The 27,519-nt window shown below is 37.8% G+C and overlaps 1 protein-coding gene across 2 annotated transcripts in view; it reads right to left on the bottom strand.

Annotated features, from left to right (window-relative positions):
• UBE2D1 (ubiquitin conjugating enzyme E2 D1) overlaps positions 1 to 27,215 on the bottom strand; it is a 39,461-nt gene extending 12,246 nt beyond the window's left edge. The window contains exon 1 of one of the 2 annotated variants that reach the window (XM_059395813.1): positions 26,958 to 27,215. In XM_059395813.1, the coding sequence (XP_059251796.1) occupies positions 26,958 to 26,981 (24 nt within the window). In that variant the 5' untranslated portion in view covers positions 26,982 to 27,215. Of the gene's footprint in view, positions 1 to 26,793; positions 26,905 to 26,957 lie in introns of those variants that run through there. The other variant, XM_059395812.1, reaches the window with a different exon arrangement.
• Between the last annotated feature and the right edge of the window lie 304 nt (positions 27,216 to 27,519).

Below are 27,519 nucleotides of genomic sequence, written 5' to 3'. Positions count from 1 at the left end.
AACTAACAGAGCAGCTTCTTTGGTCCAAGTATAATTAAAAAATAAAGAGGAATATTTCAGTCCTTGACTTAGTGATAATGGTTAATGTGATAATGGTACCATTACTCCACTGCCACATGATCTTGGGCAAAACATTGTTTGTTTGTTTGTTTGTTTGTTTGTTTGTTTGTTTGTTTTTAACTCTCCAAACCTTCATTTAATGTAAAGTGGCATTACTACTTTTATCCATAGTTTCTATAACAAGAGAAATGACACATGTGAAATGTACAGCAATCTCTGACATATATAAGCATTCAAGTAAATGTTAATATGGAATGGATAACAACCATCCAATTCTCTAGTAGCAGAATGCAATTATTTAACCAGTTTAAATGACTGGGGGAGGAGTTCCCAAGTCATATACCCATCTGAAGTGACTGTGCTTTATTTGATAGTTTTCTAAACTGGACTTCTAGGAGGTTGCTTCTGAAAATATTAATCATGTTGAGTTTTCCAAAAATTAGTATAAATGGGTAAATGGGACTACTTTGCCCTTATTTTAACTAGAAAAGTAGTTATTTTGAAAATCAATTTCTATAGTTAAAAAGCTGGAATTTATTTGCATGTATATATTTTACAGAGCTACTATATATGTGAATAAGTCATACCTATCCATAAATACACATTTATTTTGTATACTAACAAAAAACCCCAAATTGTAATTTGTAATGGCCTTAAATCATGTTCAAATTTCAAATGTTAGACTGTTTTCAAATCTCTTAAAATAATATAGGAAAGTCAAGGTTTTCTTGTTCGTATGTTTTTGTGCCCTGATTCTTCCTCCTCTGTTAGGGGCAGTTAGAGCTCAGGATGAGAAACAAAAACCTCACAACCAAACTGCAAAGGTCAGGTTCTTAAGTTGTCTATTTAAAGCTCACTTATTATAGGAAAGTGGCAGCTGACAGTACCTCAAACATTCTTCAGAGTGAGACTGGTCATTACTTACTAATAATGATACAAATGCTCAGGTGAAGAGACTTAAACATCCTAGACTCTTTAGGAGTCTAAATGCCTACTGTTCTATCCCTTTCTCAGACCCTGTTATATTTGGAAATACGTGACTGAAACTATGGTACATCAGTACAGACAGAATGACCAACAGAAAACAAAAGGCTCAAAATATACCCTCCCTCACCCACAAAAATAGACCTTAAGTCTGAAAAAACAAAAATGAGGAATTCTGAGATGTGCTAAGAGTGTGAAAATATGTAACAACAAAAGTACAACCAAACCAAATCCCCACTCTTTTCTTCTTAGCCTATTCAGCAGCCAGTATCGTTTTTTTTATTTGAACCTTTTAATTTTATTTTATCTTATTTTATTTAAATTATATCCATTTAAATGATCTTGGAACACTGCATCAAAAACTAATGATGTATTTTATGATGACTAACATAACACAATAAAAAAAATTATGTTCACTTAGCCAACATATTGGTTTTTGATGTAGTGTTCAACAATTCATCAGTTGCATATAACATCCAGTGCTCATTATCACGCGTGCCCTCCTTAATGCCCATCATCAGGTTACCCCATCCCACAACTCCCCTCCCTTCTGCAACCCTCAGTGTGTCTCCCGGAGTCCAGAGTTTCTCATAGTTTGTCTCCCTCTCTGATTTCTTCCCATTCAGTTTTCCCTCCCTTTCTCTGTGGTCCTCCATACTATTCCTTATGTTCCACAAAAGACTGAAACCAAATGATATGTCTCTACTTGACATATTTCACATAGAATAATACTGTCCAATTCCACCCATGTTGATGCAAATGATGGGTATTCAACCTTTCTGATGATGGCTGAGTAATACCCCATTGTATATATGAACTACATCTTATTTATCCATGCCATCCGTTGAAGAACATCATGGCTCCTTCCACTGTTTGGCTATTGTGGACACTGTGGCTACAAACACTGGGGTGCAGGTGCCCCTTCTTTTCACGCCATCTGTATATTTGGAGTAAATACCCAGTAGTGCAATTGCTGGGTTATAGAGCAGTTCTATTTTTAACATCTGAGGAACCACCCTACTGTTTTTGAAAGTGGTTGCACCAATTTGCATTCCCACCAACACTGTAATAAGATTTTTTTTTCTCCACATTCTTGCCAACATTTGTTCCTCCGTCTTGTTAATTTTGGCCATTCTTACTGGTCAAAGGTGGTATCTCATTGTGCTTTTGATTTGTATTTCCCTGATGGCAAGTGATGTGGAGCATTTTTCATGTGTCTATTGGTCATTTGGATGTCCTCTCTGGAAAAGTATCTGTTCATGTCTTCTGCCCATTTCTTGACTGAATTATTTGTTTTCTGGGTCTTGAGTTTGAGAAATTCTTTACAGATCTTGGACACCAGCCCTTTATCTGTAATGTTATTTGTAAATATCTTCTCCCATTCTGTGAGCTCCTCTTTAGTTTGTTGACTATTGCCTTTGCTATGAGAAAGCTTTTTATCTTGAAGTCTCGAATGTTCATTTTTGCTTTTGCTTCCCTTGCCTTTAGAGATGTGTCTTGAAAGAAGTCACTGTAGGGACACGTAGGTGGCTTAGTTGGTTAAACGTCTGCCTTCAGCTCAGGTCATGATCCCAAGTCCTGGGATAGAGTCTTGCACAGGGCTCCTTCCTCAGCCTGGGACCTGCTTCTCCCTCTACCTGCTCTGCATGATGTCCTCCCTACTTAAATGTTCTCTCTAAAAAATGAATTTTAAAAAGGCCTAAAAAAAAAAGGACAGAAGTCACTGTGGCCAAGATCAAAAAGGTTACTGCTTGTGTTTTCCTCTGGGATTTTAATGAATTCCCGTCTCACATTTAGATTTTTCATGCATTCTGGGCTTATCTTTCTGTATGGTGTAATAGAATGGTTCAGTTTTATTCTTCTGCATGTGGCTGTCCAATTTTTCCAGCATCATTTATTGGCTGTCCAATTTTTCCAGCACCAGTCTTTCTTCACTGGATATTCTTTCCTGCTTTGTCAAAGATGAGTTGACCATACAGTTGAGGGTCCATTTCTGGGTTCCCTACTCTGTCCCACAGATCTCTGTGTCTGTTTTTGTGCCAATACAGTGCTATCCTGATGACCACAGCTTTGTAATATACCTTGAAGCCATGCATTCTGGTGCTCTCAGTTTTTGTTTTCTTTTTCAATATTCCCCTGGGGATTCGGGATCTTTTCTGGTTCCATATAAATTTTAGGACTGTTTGCTCTGGCTCTGTAAAAATGTCGATGGATTTCTTTTTTTTTTTTTTTTTTTTTTAGATTTTTTTTTTTTCACAGACATAGATCAGAAGTAGGCAGAGAGGCAGGCAGAGAGAGAAGGGGAAGCAGGTTCCCCGCCGAGCAGAGAGCCCAATGCGGGGCTCAATCCCAGGACACTGGAATCATGACCCGAGCCAAAGGCAGAGGCCTCAACCCACTAAGCCACCCAGGCGCCCCTGTCCATGGAATTTTGATAGGGATTGCACTGAATGTGTAGATTGCTCTGGACAGCATAAACATTATAACGATGTTCATTCTTCCAATCCATAAGCATGAGATTCTTTTCCATGTCTTTGTGTCTTCCTCAGTTTCTTTTCAACTTGACTTCTTCTTTGCTGATTTGAATGTCTTTTATGTTGTCTGATTGCTGATGCTAGGATTACGTTGAATTACATTGTTACGTTGTACAAAAGTGGTAAGAGTGGGAATCCCTGCTGTGTTCCTGACCTGAAGGGAAAAGCTTTCTGTTTTTCCCACTGAGAATATTTGCTGTGGGCTATTCATAGATGCCTTTTATGGTTTTGAGGTATGCTCCCTCTATCCCTGTATTCTGAAAGAGTTTTAATCATGAAAAGATGTTGTATTTTGTCAAATGCTTTTTTGCATCAATTGAGAGGATTAGAGGGTTCTTGTCTCTTCTTTGGCTAATGTGCTCTATCATGTTGATTGATTTGTGAATGTTGAACCACCTTGGATCCCGGGAATAAATCCCACCTGGTCGTGGTGAATAATCCTTTTAAGGTACTGTTGGGTCCTATTGGCCAGGATCTTGTTGAGTATCTTGGTGTCCATGTACATTAGGGATATTGGTCAGTAATTTTCCTTTTGATGGGGTCTTTGTCTGGCTTGGGGATCAGGGTAATGCTGGCCTCATAGAACGAGTTTGGAAGTTTTCCTTCCATTTTATTTATTGGATCACCTTCAGTAGAATAAGTATGATTTCTTCTTTGAATGTTTGGCAGAATTCCCCTGGGAAACCTCCTGGCCCTGGACTCTTGATCTTTGGCAGGTTTTGACGACTGTTTCAATTTCCTTGCTGGTTATTGGTCTGTTCAGATTGTCTATTTCTTCCTGTTTCAGTCTTGGTAGTTTATGAGTAACCAGGAATGCATTCATTTCTTCCAGATTGTCTAGCTTGTTGACATACAGCTGCTGGTAACAAGTTCTAATAATTGCTCTATTTCCTTGGCTTTAGTCCTGATTTCTCCCCTTTCATCATGATTTTATTAATTTGAATCCCTTCTCTTTTCTTTTTGATAAGTCTGGCATAGGTTTATCAATCGTATTAATTCTTTCAAAGAAGAGCTTCTAGTGTCATTGATCCATTGTACTGTTCTGGTTTCTATTTCATTGATTTCTGCTCTAATCTCTATTATTTCTCTTCTGCTGCTTGGTTTAGGTTTATTTGCTGTTCTTTCTCCAGGTCCTTTAGGTGTAAGGTTAGCTTGTGCATTTGGGATTGTTCTAATTATCTGAGAGCAGCTTGGACTGCTATATATACTTCTCTCTTAGGATCGCCTTTGCAGTATCCCGTAAGTTTAAATCGATGTGTTTTCATTGTCATAGGCTTGTATGAATTGTTTAGTTCTTTAATGCCCTGGTTGACCCATTTGTTCTTTAGCAGGATGTTCTTTCATCTCCAAGTGTTTGGGTTCCTTCCAAATTTCTTCTTGTGATGAGTTCCAGTTTCAAATCATAATGGTCTGAAAATATGCAGAGAATGATCCAAATCCTTTGGTATCAGTTGCGACCTGATTTGTGACCCTGTGTGCGATCCATTCTGGAGAAAGTTGCATGTGCACTCAAGAAGAATGAGTATTCTGTTGTTTTAGGATGGAAGGTTATACTGTATATAATCTGTGAAGTCCATCTGGTCCAGTGCATCATTCAAAGCCCTTGTTTCTTGTTGATCTTTTGCTTAGATGATATGCCCATTGCTGTGAGTGGGGTGTTGAAGTCCCCTATTAATATATTGTTTTCCATATATTTCCTTTTTTTTTGGTTATTAATTGGTTTATATAATTGCCTGTTTGCACATTGGGGGCACAGATATTTATAATACCAGATTTTTCTCATTAGATAGGCCCCTTAAGTATGATATAGTGTCCCTCTACATCTCTTACTACAGTCTTTGGATTAAAATCTAATTTGTCTGATATGAGGATTGCTACCCCTACTTTCTTTTCAGGCCGACTAGCATGATAAATGGTTCTCTATCCCCTCACCTTCAATCTGGAGGTGTCTTTAGGTTCAAATTGAATTTCTTGTAGACAGCATATGAGTGGGCCCTGCTTTCTTATCAAATGTGAAACCCTTTGTCTTTTGATAGGAGCATTCAGCCTGTTTACATTGAGAGAGGCTATTGAAAGATATTATTTTAGTGCCATTGTATTGCCTATAAAGTACCTGTTTCTATAGGTTTTCTCTGTTAACTTCTGGTCTATCTTACTCTTGGGGTCTTCCTTTGTTTACAGTATTCCTCCTTAATATTTCCTGCAGGGCTGGCTTGGTGGTCACATATTCTTTCAGTTTCTGCCTGTCCTGGAAGCTCCTTATCTCTCCATCCATTCTGAATGACAGCCTTACTGGATAAAGTATTCTTGGCTGTATGTTCTTCTCATTTAGTACCCTGACTATGTCTTGTCAGCCCTTTCTGGCTTGCCAGGTCTCTGTGGATAGGTCTGATGTTATTATGGCGTTCCTCCCTCTGTACAAAAGAGATCTCATCCCCTTTGCTGCTCTTAAAGTAGCTTCATTGGCTCTAAGATTTGCAAGCTTCACTAATATGTCAGGGTGTTTATCTATTTTTATTTTTAGGGGTCCTCTCTGCATCTTGGTCAGGAATATTTGTTTCCTTCCCCAGATTAGGGAAGTTCTTAGCTATAATTTCCTCAAATATGTTCTAGTCCTCTCTCTCTCTCCACTCCCTTAGGAATCCCAATAATTCTGACATTGGAACATTTCATGGCATCATTGATCTAAGTCTATTTTCATGGGCCCTAGCTGCCTATTCCTATCTTCCTCAGCTTTCCTTCTTTCTATCACTTTATATTCTAGATAACTGATTCATTCTTCTGTCTCATTTACACTTGGCTATTAGATTATCCAGTTTAGACTGCATCTCATTCACAGCATTTTTTAAATTCAGCCTGATTAGATCCCATTTCTGCTCTTAGAGATTCTATATTGTCACTAATGCTTTTTTTCAACCCTAGCTATTGACTTCATGATTGCTATCCTGAATTCTATCTCTTACATCTTGCTTATATCCATATCTATTAGCTCTATGGCAGAGGACATTGTCTTTTGTTCTTTTCTTTGCTTAGAGTTCCTCCTCCTAGTCATTCTATTTAGGGATGGTTGAGTGAATGAATAGAGTGTACAATATCAACCACAACCCATGCAAAAAACCCTAAGTGGTGTAAAGCTACCACAGATACGCAACCAAAGCCAAGATGATCCAAAATAATAAAAAGGGTGGGGCAGGAAGGGTGACAGATTATAATTTCTCAGGATGGACAAAGCAGGGTGGTCCCCCTGTTCCTGATGGATTTTTGGATTCTGTGTTAGAAGACACTATATCCCAAAACTGCAAAGAAATCAGAACTCATATATCAAGATAAAATGAATAGTGAAAATGGGCTTGTATGGGGCATAAATCTATAAAATGTAGATGTGAAAAAGTTAAAAAGTGACTTAAAAACAAGTTGGCAAATAATCTATTTGAAATGGGAACAGGATTTAAAAAAAAAAAAAAGACAAGAAAAGGAAGAAAAAGAAAAGAAATAAACAGAGAAATGTAAAATTTCAGGCTGAAGTATTAATGAGTCATGAGAGAACACCTGGAGCTCCCTTTATTATTTTCCCCTAGAGCTGGAGTTTTACAGTCCTGTGGAAAATAAGCTATGATTCACCTGTTCTTCCTGTCTTCTGGAGGAGGGACCTGCTGCTCAGCTTCTCAGGGGTCTTTGCTTGGGTGGAGTTGCCCCACCCCTTGTCAGTGGGATGGCCTTAATGTGAGCTGGTTGGTTGTGTGGCTTTTGTTCCATGGTGGCTTTCCACTTCTCTTTAGAGGATCAGAGCAAATATGGCCATGCAGAAATCGCTGGTCCAGAGCCACAGGTTTGTGGTCCCCTTTCTTCAATAAATCCTCAGGTCAAACCATCTCCACTTCTTTGTCTACCAAGCTCCACACACTCATACTATTTGTGTCTGTTTCATCTTTCCAGGAGGAGATACAGGGACCCCTGAGCCTCTCTGTGCTTTGTGACTTTGCAATAGCAGCCATGGACTCACGTGTACCCTCTTCTGCAGCTCCCAGGTCATTCTGGGAGGTGTCCCAGTGTCCCTTCAGCAGTCACACTACCCCAAAAGCTGATGCCCAATCATGGATGAGGCCTCTTTATGAGCCAAACTGCTGAATCCCACAGCTCCTGCCATTTCCCCTTTCCCAGAGGAGTTATGGATACTTGTGAGCGTCTCTGCACAATGTGATTTTGTAATTGCAGTAGCCTTGGTCCCGTGTATGCACCCTCTTCTGCAGCTCCCAGGTCATGGTGGGTGCTACCCCAGTGTTCTTTCATGAGCCACACTGCCCTGAAATCTATTGCTGTATCATGGATGCAAGCTGTTTTTATATCTCCCTTAGAATATTAAACAGCCCACACCTTCTAGTCCTTTTCAGGGTGGTCCAGAGATCTCCCTACAGGCTTGGCTCATGGTTTATGTGACCAGAGCTGAGAGTCCCTTCTGGGCTCACTGACCAAAACCAGTCTACCCACTCAACTGCTTGGGCATTCTATTGGTTTAGGCTCCCCCATTCTTTCTTAGTCTCCTGGAATCCTGATACCACAATGATCCACCTAAAATTCTGCCCTGTTCATCCCCTGTGCCCTTTTCTAAAAGGGGTGTCTCTTACTAGAGCAGATTTGCTCTGGTGTTATATCACTTTCTGGTGACTGGCTTATGGAGGCTCCCTACCCCCTTCATTTATCTTCTGATATTTTCCTTGAAGATTCAAGGTTCCGTACCTCCTACCTTGCAAAAAGTAGTTGTTGTTCTGCTTGTAGAGATCCAGATAAATCTTCTTACACCTCAGGTTAAATTCATGTGTATTCAGAATGGTTTGACAGATATCCAGCTAAATTCGAGGGACCAAATGAAACGAGGTCCCCCACTCTGTCACCACCTTGCCCACCTCCACCCCAGCTACTATACTTTTAGATAAGACACAAGAAACCAAGAACTACTTATAAATCTTTAAATTCAACTTAGTTTACTCCAAGTTTCTCAGAAACAGTCTTATAATCTGATTCACGGTTTCTCTGTTTTAACTGGCATTCTTATTTCCATATAGAAATTTCCATAGCCACAAATGGAGTATTAAAAATAATTTAGTGATTCCTATGTTATTTCAAGGATTAGTAATCTCTTCCTTTGCTCTTCTCTCCACTGTCTTTATAAGAATTAACACTGAATTATACAAATTGCTCAAGTCTGTAAGATACTCACATAAGAGCCAAAACTTAACTCCACAATTCTTGCTGCTTATGGGAGCCCCGCTAAAGTACAGTTTATGACCTGACCCTGGCTCTCACTCCTTGAACACTTTGTCCTACTCCACCAACTCCCCTGAAATCTAGGATGCACTCTGTATGTAGCTTCCCAATAACTGTTTCATTAGCTCCCCACATAGGCGTCTTCATGGCCATGCTTTTTTACCTCACACTGATTAAAAGTGTTAAAAAAAAAAATCCAAAGACAAAGCATTTGAAACCATTTATTTTTAATTAAGAGGTATATATGAGTGTGTGTTTGTGTTACAAAAGCAAAACAAAGCAAAGCAATGCTTTGTAAAGGAAAAAAAAAAAAAAAAAAAACAGAGAGCAACGTGTAAACACCCATAAGACCATTACCAAACCACTGTTGACCTGTTAGAATACTTCATCCATAGCTTTAGTGGAAAATAAACATGTCATTTACTACTGGAGGGACTTTTAAGTTAAGACTCATCCTTTTGGGAGCACTAGGGTGGCTCAGTCGTTAAGTGTCTGCCTTTGGCTCAGGTCATGCAAGTCCTACATCAGGCTCCCTGCTCGGCAAGAAGCCCTCCCTCTCCCACTCCCCCTGCTGTGTTCCCTCTCTATGTCTCTGTCAAATAAATAAAATCTTTAAAAAAAAAGACACATCCTTTTAAACGGCAATTTGGTAACAACCTTGAAAGTGGAAAATTCATACAGCCTCTGACCTGGTAATTCCACCCCATAGTAATAATTGTCCAAATCCCAAAGATACATATATTAGGATGTTTAGTGAGGCATTTTGTGTGACTATGAAAAACCAAGAATAACCTAAAATTCTATCAATATGAGAATGGTTTCATGATACAGCCACATTATGTACCACTGTGCAGCCATTCAAAAGAATGAGCTAGATCTGTATATACTACATTTAAAAATGTTGTGTGCCTATAATACAGTTTTTGAGTGAAAAATACAAGTTACAGAAGGATAAGCCCATCAGATCCCATAACATATATACATACATGCATAAAAAATAAATAAAATACACACCAAACTATTAGCTACTATTTCTGGGAATGGGTCGTCATTTTTCCTTTATGTCTTCTATATTGTTTCAACTTTTTTTTTTTTTTAATATTTTGTTTATTTAATTGAGGGGAGAAAGAGAGAGAGAGAGAGAGCGCACGCACAACAGAGGGAGCAGCAGAGGGAGAGGGAAAAGCAGGTTCCCCACTGAGCAAGAAGGCTGATGCAGGACTCAATCCCAGGACCCTGGGATCTTGATCTGAGCCAAAGGTAGCTGCTTAACTGACTGAGCCACCCAGATGTCTCTTGTTTCAACTTTAACAATACTTCTGTAACTTTTTATATAAAAATTAGTGATTTTTTTAATACTCAGGTTCTTAGGCATTTTTTAAAAATTAAAGGACATTGGTATTTTCCACTACACCTATAATAAGTGTCTTCTCTTTTCACTAGATAATTTTTATAAGACAAGGAAAGATAGAGGAAATGTCACAGATTAAGAATACATATACTAAGGAGACATACCAATTAAATTCAATGTAGGATTCCAGACTAGATCTTCAAACAAGAAAAGGACAGTAGAAAAACTAGTAAAACCCAAATAAGGTCTGTAGTTTAGTTCATAGTATTGTACTTTATGCTACTTTCTTCGTTTTGGTTATGTAAGTTGTAAGTATTAAGGAAAATTATGTGAAGAATACATGTGAATTTTATTATTTTTTATAACATTTCTGTAAGACTAAATGTATTTCAACATAATACTGTAAACTTTTTTTATATATTCCAAAATCTAATCTACTTTCTTTTTCAAGCTTGCTTCTTTTCCTGTTTCCTACATCTATTAATAGAATATTAGTCTACCAGCCACCAGGTTCAAAATCGCAGCATCATTTTGACTCCTTTCTTTCTCTTTTCCTTCACTTATAGTCAGATGAAAATACAACATACTCTCAATACCTGTTATACTGCTTCCTACAGTTACCTCAAAAACCAGTTATAGTACAACTTGAATTGTTTCCCTAAATGCATTGTTTGTAGAATAATCTTCTTAGAAGCACAGCTCTATTTCAATCTTCCATTAGAAAATTTCAGTGGCTCCCTACTGCTTATTAAAATCAAACTCAACCAATGAAGTCTTTCCATTATCTGGTCCAAGCCTACCCAGTAATATTCCAAAGAACTCCCTTGCATTTCCAGAACACCTTCAAGAGGTCTATGGACATCAACATTAATTTTGCAATAAAACTATGATGCTATTTGTCTTTTTCATTCTCAGTATCTAATTGAGTATACAGTGGAGTTTTCCAGTTATATGACATATGATATTGTAACAGACTGAATTCCTCAGCAGATGTGAAAATTCAACTATTATCTATAAGCCTGACTAATGAGATCTGAACATTTATAAAGCAATGTCAGGGCACCTGGATGGCTGAGTGGGTTAAGTCTTTGCCTTCAGCTCAGGTCATGATCTCAGGGTCCTGGGATTGAGCCCTGCATTGGGCTCTCTGATTGGTGGGGAGCCTGCTTCCCCTTCTCTCTCTCTGCCTGTCTCTTTGCCTACTTGTGATTTCTGTATAATTAATCAATCAATTAATTAATTTTTTAAAAAAGCAATGCCACTTTTTTGTTGTTTTGGAAAAGTTATTTTTAATAAAAATGTTATTTGTATTAATATGTAATAGCTTTGTTATTTCTAAATTACTATAACTAAATTTGTTTTAGATTATCATATGGTAAATATTATTAGACATGACCATACAAACAAAAAAGCTCTTTGAAGCCCTCAATATTTTTTTCTTTTTCTTTTTTTTTTTTTTTTTTGAAAAAGAGAGCTCACAAGCAGAGGGAAGGGCAGAGGGAAAGAGAGAGAATCCCAGGCAGGCTCCATGCCCAACACAGGGCTCCACCCCATAAACCCAAGACCACAATCTAAGCCAAAATCAAGAGTCAGAATTCTAATGGGTTGAGTCACCTAGGCACACCCCTTCGATACTTTTAATACAAAGAGGTCCTAAGACCCAAAATTTGAGAACCATATAGTCAGGTTTCAACTGATTACCTGGATGTTACATGGCTAAGTCTCCTGGCCTTCATAACTTTCTTTCTTCTAAAATAACCTTTTTTTCTAGTTCCCTATGCCCAAATTATACCCATTCTCCTTAACAGTGGTCTTCTCGACAGCCACTTTAAAAACATAAGTTTTAGAGTCAGACTTGGATCAGACCTGGCCTTGCACTAACCCTTACTATCTGCGGGACTTTGGGCAACTTAACCTCTTTGAGTCTCAAGTACCTCATATGGGGACATCACTGGTAATCCTGAAGAACTATGCAGACCACTGAATAAAAACACAAAAGTATGGGGGTACGTGGGTGGCTCAATCAGTTAAGTGTTGGACTCAGGTGATCTCAGGGTCTGAGATGGAGCCCTGCCATGGGATCCACACTCAGTGCAGAGTCTGCTTGAGATCCTCTCCCTTTGCCCCTCCCCCCACTTGCTCGTTCATTCTCTCTAAAAAATAAAGTCTTAAAAAAAAAAAAAAACCATGGAAGTACCTAGCTTAATACCTAACATGTATAAAAGATACTCCCCCTCTCACTCACTGTGCTGTGTTCCCTCTCTCATCATGTCTCTCTCTGTCAAATAAATAAATAAAATCTTAAGAAAGAAAGAAAGAAAGAAAGAAAGAAAAGAAACGAAACATTAATTTTCAGGATGCCTGGGTGGCTTAGTCTGTTAAGCAGCTGCCTTTTGCTCAGGTCGTAATCCCAGCGTCCTGGGATCAAGTCCTGCATCAGGCTCCTTGCCCAGCAGGGATCCTGCTTCTCCCTCTGCCTGCCATTCCCTCTGCTTGTGTGCGCTCTCTCTCTGACAAATGAATAAGTAAAATCTTTTAAAAAGGGGGAGGGGCATCTGGGTGGCTCGGTTGGTTAAACAACTGCCTTTGGCTCACGTCATGATCCTGGAGTTGCGGGATCGAGTCCTGCATCCGGCTCCAAGATCAACAGGGAGTCTGTTTCTCCCTCTGACCTTCTCCCCTCTCATGCTCTGTCTCTCTCAAATAAATAAAATCTTTAAAAAAAAAAAATGCTAATCTTCCCTCACCTTCCTCTTCTACCAGAATGTTTTTTAAAATCCAGGACTTTATGCATTTTATTCATGGATTCCTCCACAATACTCAGCACAATACCTTTTGTATAAGGTGTGTGATATCATCTGAGTTAACCAATAAAATTTAAGTAATAACATGATCAGCAGGGAATAGACATCTCAAATTTCAATCTTTTTAGGAAAACAAATCATTAGATTTGACAACAGAATCAAAATCAATTACTCCCTCATGCATATATGTAGACTGCATTTAATAAAATATAACAACAGGTATTGTATGAATAATGCAGTTTACTTAAAAACACAGGGCTAGCCTTTTAAGTAATATATAATCTTACCTAAAAATGAATCTCAAGAGAATATTAATCATTAAAATATTAAAAACTCGGGACGCCTGGGTGGCTCAGTTGGTTAAGCAGCTGCCTTCGGCTCAGGTCATGATCCCAGCGTCCTGGGATCGAGTCCCACATCGGGCTCCTTGCTCAGCAGGGAGCCTGCTTCTCCCTCTGCCTCTGCCTGCCATTCTGTCTGCCTGTGCTCGCTCTCTCCCCCTCTCTCTCTCTGATAAATAAATAAAAAATCTTTAAAAAAAAAAATATTAAAAACTCATGCTACTGCCACAACTATTTTCAACTTACAAAATCTATGGCAACAAAGTAGCCAAAGCCACACAAAATTCTCGTTACAAATTTTGGCTTTGGTTTTTCTGGTTTAGAAGACCTCAAAACTCTAAATATTCCACCCTTATACCTTACTTAGGATGCTGCTGACATACTGTCAGGATATACAGGTTTTGGTTGCTTTTCCAAGAGCAGTTAGGAGTTTGTGCTGAGTTGACCAGTCTCAAAGTAAAGTTGTCTTCTAACCACTGGCAGTCCTTGGTGACAGAGCTGCCCAGAAACAGGGCTGCAGTTGGGGGACATGGATAATTTTTTATTTTTGGTTTTTGTCCCATGACCAATTTAACCAGTGGACTAATCATAGCAGAAGTTTATTAAACGTCTCCATATCCTATCTAATAGGGATCACAACTCTGTTTTTATTTTTATTTTTTTAAGATTTTATTGGTTTATTTGAGAGAGAAAGAGCATGAGTTGCGGTGGGGGGAGCAGAGGGAGAAACAGATTCCCCACTGAGCAGGAAGCCCAATGTGGTGCTAGATCCTAGGACCAGGAGATCATGACCTGAGCTGAAGGCAGACACTTAACCAACTGAGCCCCTCAGGTGCCCCATGACTCAGTTTTTATATTCTCATCCCAAATCTACCCTCCCAATGTTTTAAAGAATTAATGGTATCAGATTATGATGCTCATAATCCTCCTAAATCATTGGACATATTTGTTGATGATTGTACTGACCCATGAAATTCAAGGAGAACTGGTTTGTGGAGAAAAAGAACTTCATAAGATACAATTTAAAAAGTATAGGAAAGCAGGCCTCTGGATTCTTAGAAACTTAATAGTGTTTATTCAAGTTCAGAACACTCTAAGAAGTTCTAGAAAGTTTCTCCTAAGACAGAAGTGTGATCTACTAAGGAACTGTTATAAAATATCTTGACGGACACAAACTACGTTCTAAATCAAAAATAAACACAGATATGAAACATTAATAAATAAGATTGTAAGATCTGGTAAATTCTGAAAAGCCACATATATTGCTTCAGAGATTACTTCCTACTCCACCCCTTTAAATCTGTGTCACCCTACAATACTGTACTTAAAATATATATAACTCTTATTTGCAAAAAGAGTGGATTGCTGGGGCACAGAAAAATTATTAATTTTTGTTGTTGTTGTTTCTTTTTCTTTTGTATGTACTAGTTATTACAAGTAGCAGTTGGGGCTGCTGCATTTTGCCACACAGGAAGTGAGCAAAAACCAAGGGGTGTCTTTCACATACTTCAGTGTGGTGGTGCCTCACTAGGGCTCTACAAAGCTTCCCTGCAGACAGTTATACTTCAAAGAAATGGATAACATATCCTTCAAACCCAACTTAGAATATTATCACTGTTTTTGATAAACAAATAGCCTTTTGATGTAGAAGTAAAAGTGATGGTATTTAACATCTGAGTGGGATCATGAGCACTAACTTTATCAAATAGAGTTGCAAATGGAAAGAAAACAATGGCAAACTTAGTACTCAAAAATTAAAAGTGAAGTCAGTGGCATTCTAATGGAGGGAAAGAAAATTTTTCTCAGTAGATGGTCATCTGGGTACTATATGGGAAAAAGAATAAACCCTGACCTCTCCTACCTCAAACTTTATTCAAAAATCAATTCTAAATAGATCTTAGTTTTAAATATGAAAGATAAAATAACACTTCTATGTATTTTTAAAAGATTTTATTTTTAAGTAATCTCTATGCCCAACATGGAGTTCAAACTCAAACCCTGAGACCAAAAGTCCATGCTTCACTTCCTGAGCCAGGTGTCTCAGTGTTTATAAAGAAGACATAAAATGTCTTAATGACCTTGGAGGAGGCAGAAATTTCTTAAACAGGATACAAAGAGCACTACCCATAAGAGAAAATAAAAGAAAAAAATTTGGACTTGACTAAAATCAAGAACATTTGTTCATTAAAGATACACTAAAAGTGTTAAAAGGCAACTAATAGGAGAAAATACTTACAGTACATATATCTGGCAAAAGACCCATATCCAGAATATGTAAAAACTTTACCTACAGATCAATTTTTAAAAGATAGACTTGGATAAGGCAAAAGAAGCTGTAAGAAAGAAAGACTATCCAAATGGCCAATATACATATAAGAGGGGCTCTTGGCTTCATTAGGCATCAAGGAAATGCAATGCCACTACAAACCCAAAAGAATGGTTAAAATGAAAAAGCCAGAAAAAAGTATAAGGGTTGGCAAAGATGTAAGGCAATTAGAACTCTCATGCTGCTGGTGGATGAAGAAAAGTTTGACATTCACTACCAAAGCTGTACACTGGAATACTCAATGACCCAGCAAGTTTACTGCCAGGAATATACCTAAGAGAAATATGTAGAAATCCTATAATGTAACAGATGTCTATCAGACAATGAGACTAGTTATAAATCCATATACAAAAATAACTCATTACAGTAAACACACTGTGTTTATGTGTAAATGTATATTTCATTTCCAGTAACTTTTAAAAGCTAAAATTGAAATACATAGTTGATCCAATACCCTTTTCCTCCTTTGAGACAAAGTAAGCCTTAAACAAACCAACCCTATACTTAAACACAGATCAGGCAATAAATATCATCAAACTGGTTTAAAGTATGCCCCAGACAAAAGCATTCTGTGTCAGTGAAACAATTTTCTATTCCAGTGTAATTAACACTCAAAGAAAGAAAACTGATGAGGATATCTAAATTTTAAAATAAAAGTATAAGATATAGTAATGAAAGACAGATTACAAGATTGTGTCCCTATGTTATGACTAAAACTATAGAAGCATTATAAGTCCACAAAAATGTGTACTTAATGGATTTACATAGCCTTACATGGCTAAGCAGCTCTATTCTAGTTCAGACTTCTATAACCAAATAGACACAAAGGAAAGTACTAAGAGGTCTGAAACTGAATTTTAAATTGGCACAGATGGTACATTTATAACACCCCCACAATATGCTGACTGTTCTCCATAAAACCAACCTAGACACAAGTCCCTGCCTCTAGGGAACTTAAAATCTAAAAGTAGATGAGGCAGCCCAATTCAAAGAAAGTAAACAAATAAAAGGAAACAAAGAAGGGAATGTAGAAGAGAAGCCCAAATTAATCTCTCAGCTCCCAGAAGGGTAACAGTCCAATCTAAACAGTAAAGAATGAACAGTCAGAGCAGCCTTCTTTACCATGAAACCTAATATGACACTATGCACTAAATATTCTCTAAAAAATTATGCCGACCAGACTGAAAAAGCATTGTTGTTCTCTAGCTTCAACATTCAGAAGGTCTAAATCTCTGTAATAGATAGAATACATATCCCACTGGATGTGTGTAAAGAACATTAAGTAGCCTGCGCACAGGGACTAATAAACAGTCAAAAATCTAAACTACTGAATCCAGAACATATGAAAGCATTTCAAAAATCCTGGCTCAAAAGGCTGTTAACTCATGTGACACAACCATCTTTACCTAAAAACTCCTAAAACAAGACAGTGATTCTTACCAGATTGCATTTCTGATGTTTTCTCTAAAGGGATATATGAGCTATATTTGGTTTGTCTGTAAATAAATATTTCATGGACTTACAGTTCAGACTCTGATCTCCTTATCCAGTTGACTAGAGCTATTTCAATAGAGAGATATCAAACAATTGTCAGAAAGGTCTCCAAATACAGAACCTCTTTAAACCCTTAAATTAAAAAGCAGCTTTATTTTTAACCATGTAGATTCTTCCTGGAATACTTCAAAATGCTAATGATATCCAATTAATTAAGTTATAGGAACCAAACTCACTTTGACAAACTGGCCCTAGCTGCTTCACTCTTTGGATCTGGTATCTCTGGTAAAGGCTATTAAAATAATAATAATAATAATAATAATAATAATAATAATAATAATGCCAAATTCTACACAAAAGGAAGAAGATGAATAAAGCAATGACACTACTGGTTTTGCTGCATCCAAGTAGTATTTAATGCATCAGAGCTATAAATAGCACAATTAAGAATAAACATTTGAGGTAAAGATTAGGTGCATTATCTACCCAATGCCTCAGATCTGCAACTACTTTTCCCCAGTGGTTTCAACAGCAGCCATAATGACTTTCAATTTCCCAAAATACTATCTTGCCTCTAGTTTAAAACATGGCTTCCTCTTAAAGAGAAGACTCCCAGCCACTTCCTTTATATATATTTCCATCATAATAAGTACATAAATAAAAATGTATCTTAGACAAATCCAAGGCATCCCAGTAAAAATTGTATTTCAATCTACTTTATGAAGTGTTATGATAAAAATATACTTTTTCCAGTAATTCAAACTCTAAACCAATGTTCTCTGTACCAGTCATAACTTTAAAGTCCCCCAAATGCCATCTTGTCCATAGTTTTCTTTTAGATAGAAGACTCCTAAGCACCTCCCCTACCCCCCACCCTTTAGCCCCCCCCAACACACACTGATTTGCTTTATCTCATCTTAAACATTTCCGTAAGATTTTCCTTGAACCCTTCAAAGGGTTCCTGCTATTTTCTCATAGTACCCTATACTCCCCTTCTCAGGACATTCAACAGATTTGTAATTACAAATGGTAAACAATCTTATATTCTATGAGGGCAAGAATGCATACCTAAGAATATGATTAAGAATGTACTTCCTTACTCAAAAAACTTCAATGGCTTCCCCAAACTTCTGCATTAAGGACATGTTTCTCAGCATGGGTCTTCAGGACCCTCCACAGTATGAACTTTAATGCCTACTATTCCCCCAAATGCTTCACAAAAGCAGAATTATCTGTTCCTTCCAGAACAGGATAAGGACTTTGTGGTGCCTTCATTTCTGTAGCTCCCTTTATGAGCCCTGTCTTTGAAAATGCTACCCATTCTTCCAAACTTAACATCCAATTCCATCTCCTCCATAGAATCTTTCCTGATCTTCCCTAAATAAATTTCACCTCTCCTACTTTGACTCTCTTTTCAGTTATGTTATATTTTCCTTATGGTACTTTCCTAAGTCTACCTAATCTTTAATGGCACTTTTCTTACCCTTAATAGTTTTAAATTTCCTAGATAATGCTGGGTATATGTCACTTTTCCATATTTCTCCTTATCTCACTTTGTATATGCCTTACATACAGAAGGTGCTCCATAAATGAATTCACTAGAATCCAAAAAATCTACTACATATAAGGTAGCTGTATGGCAATTTTCTAAATATGTGGCTAAAACAATCTTTAAAGTATAAAGATGCCTGTGAAACAGATGGAAGCTAAATGGAATTAGAAAAGCTTATAATGATACTGATACAAAAACAGAAATGTATCTTATTTGTATCACAAATAACTGCTTTTTAATCAAAGAATAAGACATATTAAAAGACTCATTTATCTTATACATTAAGATGCCAACATTAATTTCAATTTTGACATCTCAAAGTAAATAGAATTTTACTTCAAGTTTCATACAGCAGCAAAGTACCATCCCATGCTTAATATTTGTTTTTGTGACCATTTCTACTGTCAGTTGAACAAAACAAACAGCAAATAACATTCTTTAGGTGTGCCTAAAGTTATAAATCAGAAAGGACAACAGAAATTATCTAGTTCAATGCATAACATTTCTAGATAAAGAAAATAAAGACTAGGGCACCTGGGTGGCTCAGTGGGTTGAAGCCTCGGCTCATGATCTCAGGGTCCTAGAATCGAGTCCCCCATTGGGCTCTCTGCTCAGCAGGGAGCCTGCTTCCTCCTCTCTCTCTCTGCCTGCCTCTCTGCCTACTTGTGATCTCTCTCTGTCAAATAAATAAATAAAATCTTTTTAAAAAATAAAAATAAAAAATAAAGACTATGAGGTTTCTTGGCCAAAGCTATAACAAGGGGTCCAACCATCTGACTTCCACTCCAGCACTCTTCCCACTCAAAACAATATTCACCTCAAGACTGTAGTAACTACAGCCCATTATTCTCAATCAACATTGGAGCCAACAATGCTCCAGTACTTGAATTAAGGCCATTTGCACAGTTTCAGCCATGCTCGAGAGAAACAAAAGTGTGACGAGTGAGGGAATGAAAAGGGTTCTTTTTATCTTTTCCCAGGGGCTTCTATTTTATAAAAGGTTAGAAATAAATACCACTCCATAAGCTTTGAGGAGGAGTGTTTGTGTTCAAAGACACTGAGAAGCAAGAAAAACATGATAAGAAGTTACATACAACTTTTCAAAATACATAATAGAATTTGACACATAACAGAACATACAACACAGAGCATTTTCAATGCTACATTAAGAAAAGTTACTTCATAATTTTTTTTACTTCAGAGTAATCAAGTACATCGTAAAGTACATTACTTATACATAAGGTACAAGTAATCATAAAGTACATTTACTTCAGAGTCATCAAGAAAGATGATGCTTCAGGAAAAAATAAAGACAAAATGAAATGATAAAAGCTAGCAGCCAATTTCTTAAAACCAACTTAAATACCTTTCAATATTTACCAAATATTTGTTATTAAACATCACTTCTTATACTTCTATCCCAAATGACAGGTATATAGCAGGTACTTAATAAGTATCTGCATAATAAATCAATTAATCTTTGTATCGCCCAGCACTATTCTTCAATATTGTGGTTGTACATCAGTGACTATAAAATGCTACAACTTTTGGTAAAAAACGAGCACTGAAGTTTATATCAAAGAGAATTGTTTCTAAGACTACAACATTTGACATTGTGTATGTGTGTGTATGTGTATGTATTTTTGTGTATATATACTCATCTGCTTTCTCTATACATACATATATATATGTCTATACATATAAATGTGTGGCATGTATTTTCAATAATATTGATTTTATCTAAGGATTTCATATTATGATTTCCAAACTTTCCTTACAGCAATTCATAACAAGACAAACATAATACATACATCACAACCTAGTACACATATACACAAGCACAGGGACACAAATACATAATTAAAAGTTTCATGAAACAATTATCACCCTACTACACCGAAAGCATTAATATTTTGTATTACATTTTTTTTTTTAAATGCTGTTTGTGACCCACTAAACTGGTTTCATCACCCCTGTTCTGGAAATTCATAAAAGTGCTAGAAGACACTGGGAAGGTGTAAGACTTAGTCTGGCATTCATTCCTTAGAAATAACCTAGGCTTTATGAACATCAACCAGAAACTGGCAAAACTTAAGGCTAGAGATTATTAAACATCTTCATTCAAAAGCTATGTTGAGCACTAGAATGGAATCATTATTATGTAAGTAAAAAATACAGACCATATTTTGGGTCATAAAACAAGTCCCAAAAATTTAAAAGGAGTCAAATAACAAGTTCTTTGTTCACAATGGAATTAACTTAGAAATCAATAATAAAAAGCTATCTGTAAATCACAAATATTGGGAGAATAAATAAAACTTGCTAAATAAGGGTTGAAGAATCAAAAGGGAAATTAGGAAATATTTTTAACTCACTGAAAATACAACACATCAAAATTTGGGGGAAGCAAAAACACAGGCCAGAGTTTTACTGGTTTACAGAAGAACATTGAGCCCAGGCCATCAGGTCTCTTTGGTTTCCTCTAAGGAAATCCAAATTCTGCTCACATAAGGAGGGTAGTCACCTGGACTGAGAATCAGCAGATTTGCACTACTAAGGAAATTTGAGGTAAGCAAAGCAATATCCCAACCTCATCCCTACTGGAAAGGTTTTCATAAATCTGAAAGGATTTTCAATGTGGTATCACTGAAGGAGAAGAGCCACCAAAAAAAAACAGAATAAAATGAATAGAGAGAAGTGGAGGCAACATCCAGAAAGAGGATGGGCAGCACTAAACTGTAAACTTCAGGATGGTAGTTTCCTCCCCATACTAAGGACAACTCCTGGAACATACTGCCTAATATGGTAATTGAACCTTCACAGATTCATCCCAGAATCAATTAAAAGCAGAAAAACCTCAGGCCATCTGACCAACACAGCAAGCTAGAAACAGAACAAGTTTTGCCTTCAGAGAGATGTTCTGAGGTGATCTGAGGATCCTTCCAAATGCCTAAAAATCTGGATTATATACTACAGCATCATTTAGTCTAGCATCTTAGGGTTAAGAGGAGAGAGGACAAATATCTCAGTATCTGTTTTTAATTAACATAGTATCAGTTCCTCTACTGTTAAAAAGAAGTGAAGAAGGGAAGAGAGCCAAAACATTACAGACAACCATTAATTCAGCTTAGTGGAGAGTATGAGGCTTATTATTTTGATTAGTGTCACTCATTAAATATGTTTTCGATATGTATTTCAGGGAACTAAAGCAAGTGAGGATGCTACTCCACTTTACTAGGGGCAATCCCACATCCTGCTAAGCTGGTTTTTATAATATGTGTTTGGCTTCCAAAATAGGCATAAATAGCCTTTATTTAGATCTATGCTATTTACTTCCACAGAGAAGGAACCTCAGAACTTTTTAATAGGTTATCTTCTTTTTTTATACCTCTGTTGTGATGATGAAGGAAAAATACATGTTACCTGGGGTAAAAGAAGATTGAGCTTAATTACAAAGATTTAAAAGAAAAATTCACATGGTGGCTTTTTAGAAAAAGAACACTGTCTTCCTTTCATCTCAAGGCAAACCACTTTATCATGGAGCATAAATACTGTGTTCTTCTTTTAAAAAATTTTTGTTGAACTTACATCCTTTTTTACTGAAAGACTCTGGAATCTTAGATTAAATCTTGTAATCTGCAAGTCTTCCTAACGTATTTGTGCAATCTGAACAGTCGACTGCTATTCACAGCCACTTGAGGAACTAAATTGCTGTATCAGTTCATAAATAGTTTTCTCAAGTGAAATGATACTTTCGACAGAACATTTATAAATTACAATTTTTCTAAAGTCTTTTGGAGAAGAAAAATTTTAAGTGATGGAACAAAAATAAACAAAGTTATATTATTCATTTACCATGTTTAATGATCCAGTGTACATTACTTCAGAGCGGAGATTTATAATGCACAATCAACACACAGAATGATGCATGATTAAATATGCCAAAGTCTTAATGATAATACCACTTTACATGTGTATAGAACAGTCCAGTTTGCAAAGAACTTACATCCATACACTCATTTAACTCTATGTGTCTATCAATTTAAATATAATAGATATGAGTCCATTTGGTTAAGAAAATCCATATACTAAAATGGTTAAGAGCATGGAATCTGATGACCTCTGTCTAGTTTCAAATTCTAGCACTACCACTTACTAGATACGATATTCAGGTACATTACTCAACAATTCTGTGACTCAGTTTCATCATCTGTAAGATAGGGATAACAATCATATCTACTTCTTGGGCCCACTAAAGACTAAATCAATCAATATATGTCAAACACTCAGAACTGAATCTATCACAGAGTAACCTTTATATATTATGAATGCTGGTTGTACTTAATACTGTATCATTGTATGGATAGGGAAATAAGCTAATTAAGTAACAGGGCCAGAAATAAAAACCAGATCTTCCTCTATTTGATGCTCTATTCACAGAGGGCTGGGGTTTTTTTTTAAGTATCCTAAAGGTTTTCTAGACTGATATAAAGTGTTTAATGTGGAATTGTACAAATCAAAAAACTCAGCAGTTCAAAACATTTATAAAGTTGTACTATAATCCATTTATATATACATTTTAAGTTAAAGGGCTTTTTAAAAAGGAAAATATTCCATTTTGAGGACAGAACTATACACTAAGGAGTAGTTACCTGTGTTGCTATATTTGTAAAACAAAACTCTTTTGCTTCTCTTTTCCAAAGACCAAAAAGGCAATAAAGCCTATGTTACTTTGGTGATCATAACTTCAATTTATCACATTTAAAAAGTCTAGAAGGAAACAAACTAAGATGATAATAATGACTATATTAGGATCTCCTATTTTTCCCCTTGGTTTTCAAAACATTCAGTATTATGATATAACATTCATAATCTTAAAAGTGATTTCCAAAATAGACTTATCAAGGATTAAAAGTTGCATTGACAAAAGAAACACTTAGAAATAATTCTAGAAAATAATAGATGCCCAGGTGAAAAACTATCCTCTTTTTTCAAACATATTTTAGGTGTCTTTCCTCAGATTTTGTTCTAAATTTTTCCCTTTAGTGATTTAGGTGACTGATAACATCTTCCACTATATCTAAAAATAGGGCACGGGTGTGTAAATTTATGAGCTGAAATGCAAAACTGGCACTGGATGTCTAAATAAGAGTATGAAATCATTCAGCATACTCTAATATAAAAATATATTTTAAGCATTGATATCTACACGCTTTGCATATACATACAATTTTAATTCAACCATCTTTAATCTTTTCATATGAAGTGAAAAAATGTGAAGTCATGAACTTTTTTAAACATTCTCAAATATGCCAAGTCACTTCTTCAGAGATTAACTTGGACAAAGCACTCCTTCACTCCTGGTCTCAGGTTCCTTCTTTGAATAATAATAGATGGGCGCCTGGGTGGCTCAGTGGGTTAAGCCGCTGCCTTCGGCTCAGGTCATGATCTCAGGGTCCTGGGATCGAGTCCCGCATCGGGCTCTCTGCTCAACAGGGAGCCTGCTTCCTCCTCTCTCTCTCTTCGGGCTCCTTGCTCCGCAGGGAGCCTGCTTCTCCCTCTAACTTTGCCTTCCACTCTGTCTGCCTGTGCTCGCTCTCACTCGCTCTCTCTCTGACAAATAAATAAAATCTTTAAAAAAAAATGAATAATAATAGACCAGAACATCAGTGGTTCTCAACCTTTTTTCCACCCCAGCCCATCTGGGGGATTCCATATCTTTCCATTTGCAGCAGTGGGGACAGTCTGAAAATGTCCCACAAATATTTCTGATACACTACCCTCGATGCTGGCTCTAGCCTCTGCCCTCCACTCAACTCCAAACTGAAGTTTTCTGAGGTTTTACACAGCTTTAAGGTCTGCCACTTTGGGTACACAAAAAGTACAACCCAATGACCTGGAAGGTATCTGACCCTGCTACCTCAATACAGCTAAAAAGAAAGGCAGAGAGTTAATATGTATCTTCTTTTGTTAGAACATGCAAGATTCAAGTAAGGATTTACATAAGGATGATATCAAAGATGGCTCTGTAACTGTTCATAAGGTAAACAGCACACACACCTTAATTGGAACTGGCTTCTAATCAAGGAGGTGTAAACAGTAAGAAAAGTGTAGAATCACACAAAACAACACCCCTTAAAGTATGAGGGAATGATATGAACATGTGATGACTGGAAAGGAGATTTGTGCAAGCCAACTTTCCTGATAACAGGAAAGGAAAGCCAAAGACTGGCACACAGAGATGGGATGTTATATGACCCCCCAATTTATTCTCAAAATATCAATTTGTTACAGGTCTATCATCAATTTTATGTGATTTTTTTTAACCAAACAACTCAGTTATAAACCAATAGTAACTAATAGCTTAAAAAAATATGATTTGGGTGTATTCTGTATTATAAATATTCAGCATGACTGACAATTGCCCAGTAAAGTATTTACAAATAATGTCCATTTTCTTTGACTGTCTACTTACTGTGGACAAAATTCTACATTACTTAAAATCTATTGTATATGCAAAGTCTTGTGAAGAATTCTCACAAGTAAGAAAGAAGGAAATGGAGTTTAAAACTTCCTTGGAACAGGGCGCCTGGGTGGCTCAGTGGGTTAAGCCGCTGCCTTCGGCTCAGGTCATGATCTCAGGGTCCTGGGATCGAGTCCCGCATCGGGCTCTCTGCTCAGCAGGGAGCCTGCTTCCCTCTCTCTCTCTCTCTCTGCCTATTTGTAATCTCTCTCTGTCAAATAAAAAAAAAATAAATAAAAATAAAAAAAAAAATAAAACTTCCTTGGAACAGGTGTATTGTTTAATTAAAATGTAAGCCAATATTACATATTATTAATAAGCATACCAGTCATGACAAAGATGCTGGTTAGGGCTTTGAAATTAGGGTAATTTTGAATGTGTAACTGCATTACCTTCAAGTCAGAAAACATGAATCTATAAATGCAGTTACCTTTATGTTTTATAGAGAGAAGACCCTCAAATGGCACACACACAAAAACAGTATCCTACACATTCAGCATCTGAACAAAAAAAAGGCTGGACCTGAAAGTTGCTGTCCTCTGTACCAGAAGATGCCACCAGTTGTGACTGGAATACAATGTATATATCTCCATCACTTCATGTCTTAAAAAGTTGGTAAAATTATTTGTAGCATTGATTTCTTCTAAAATTATTTGCATGGCATGCTGTTGGCTTAACTTACTGAAACACTCCCCATTTAAAAATAAATTCTCCACGTTCTCCATATACTATAAAGCCTTCCTAAAACCTGTGTCAGTGAATAGACCCATAACCCAATAAGAAATAAAAGTGAACAGAAAAAAAAAAATGGCCCAACCCCAATTTTGTAAGATATTCACATCTGAAACAGTAGCAATAAATACAGTATTATGCAAGAGAAGGCAATTCCTTACAGAGTTGGGATGGATAAATATTTGTTGAATGAATGTATACATTTCTTCTTCATTCTATACTCATGTGTCAAAGCATCAAACAACTTATATTGTGGCAGTTTTTGTTGTGTCTCGAACTTTACATGTAAGTTTATCATGGGGGGAGGGGGGGACCTGTTTGGCTTGACTCACGATGAATCACAGCCAGGAGGTCATCTTGTTGTGTATCAGCAACTATGTTTTCACTAGAGCTATGTGACCTGAAGTGGCAGCAGAAGAGGTACCAAAATAGAAGAGGCAAGAGGCTTCTCCTGGCATCTGGGCCCCAAATGGGCTTTTCCAGCCTGTTCAGGGATCTGAGCAGGAGCCAACCGCAGAGGAGAAACGGAACAAACCCAACAGCATCGAGGAGACAGCCTGCAGGCCCACCACACCTTCCTTGCCCTCGCAGGGAGCCCGGGGAAGCAAGAACAGAAAAGAACGGGTGTGGAGAAAACAGCATGACAGGGGCCAAAACTAGACCAGTGTAGGGCAAAATCCAGCGGTGACCTTAAAGCACAGATTTTGGGAAGGTCTGGAGCCACAGAAGGATCTCCACCCAGGGACTCCCGGCGCAGCTCCGGCGCTAGCGCGCAGCGGGGCCCCGGCTTCCAAGCTATCCGGGACTTGTCCCTGCTCCCACCTCACCTGTCCAGTGCCCGCTGGCCCCACCGGCATCTCTGGCCCCCTGATCCCCGCGCACCCTCCCATCCCGTGCCCTCCCGGCGCGTCTTTCGGGACCATCGCCGGGGTCAGTGTGGGCAGGGAGCTGAAGCGCGCCCCGTCGCCCCAGGCCTGGCCCGGGCACTCACTTTCTGAATCCTCTTCAGCGCCATGGGTCAGGGAGGGCGGCGGGGACACCGGCCGGCTGGCGGCAGCTACGGGGCGCGGGGGCGTAGGGTCTCGCGGGCTCGACTCGTTGGCTGCTCTGCTGGTTCAGCCCGGGGTCCCCGGCTCGCTGCTCGCTGCTCGCTGGCTCGCTCCGGGCGCCAGTGCCTGCTCAGTGTGCGCCCGAGCGCGAGTGTGCGCGAGTGTGCGGGCGGGGACGCCGGCAAGACTCTTTTGTTTCCGCTTTTGCTTCTGGGAAGGAGCCTGCGCCCTCCCCGCCCGCGCCCCGCCCCGCCTGGCACACTGGGAAGTGTAGTTCCAGCCCTATCCTCTGCGGTCTTCCCTGGGCTACGTCGGGTTACTCACTGCTGACTTCAACCCAAGCCTGGACTTAGAACTGCGCAGTCTTGAGTTGGTCTCTGCAGTTTGATTTTGATCAATTTATGAACCTAAAGTTCCCAATCTGTAAAATAGGAATAACAAATTAGCTCGTAAAGCACTTACAGGAATTTCCAATACAGAGATCCTGTTATTTTTACTTTTGTA

This window comes from Mustela nigripes, chromosome 4 (assembly GCF_022355385.1).
Source record: "Mustela nigripes isolate SB6536 chromosome 4, MUSNIG.SB6536, whole genome shotgun sequence".
Lineage (NCBI taxonomy): Eukaryota > Metazoa > Chordata > Mammalia > Carnivora > Mustelidae > Mustela > Mustela nigripes.
Note: the sequence above shows the minus strand (reverse complement) of the source record. Positions and strands in the feature narration are given on the sequence as shown.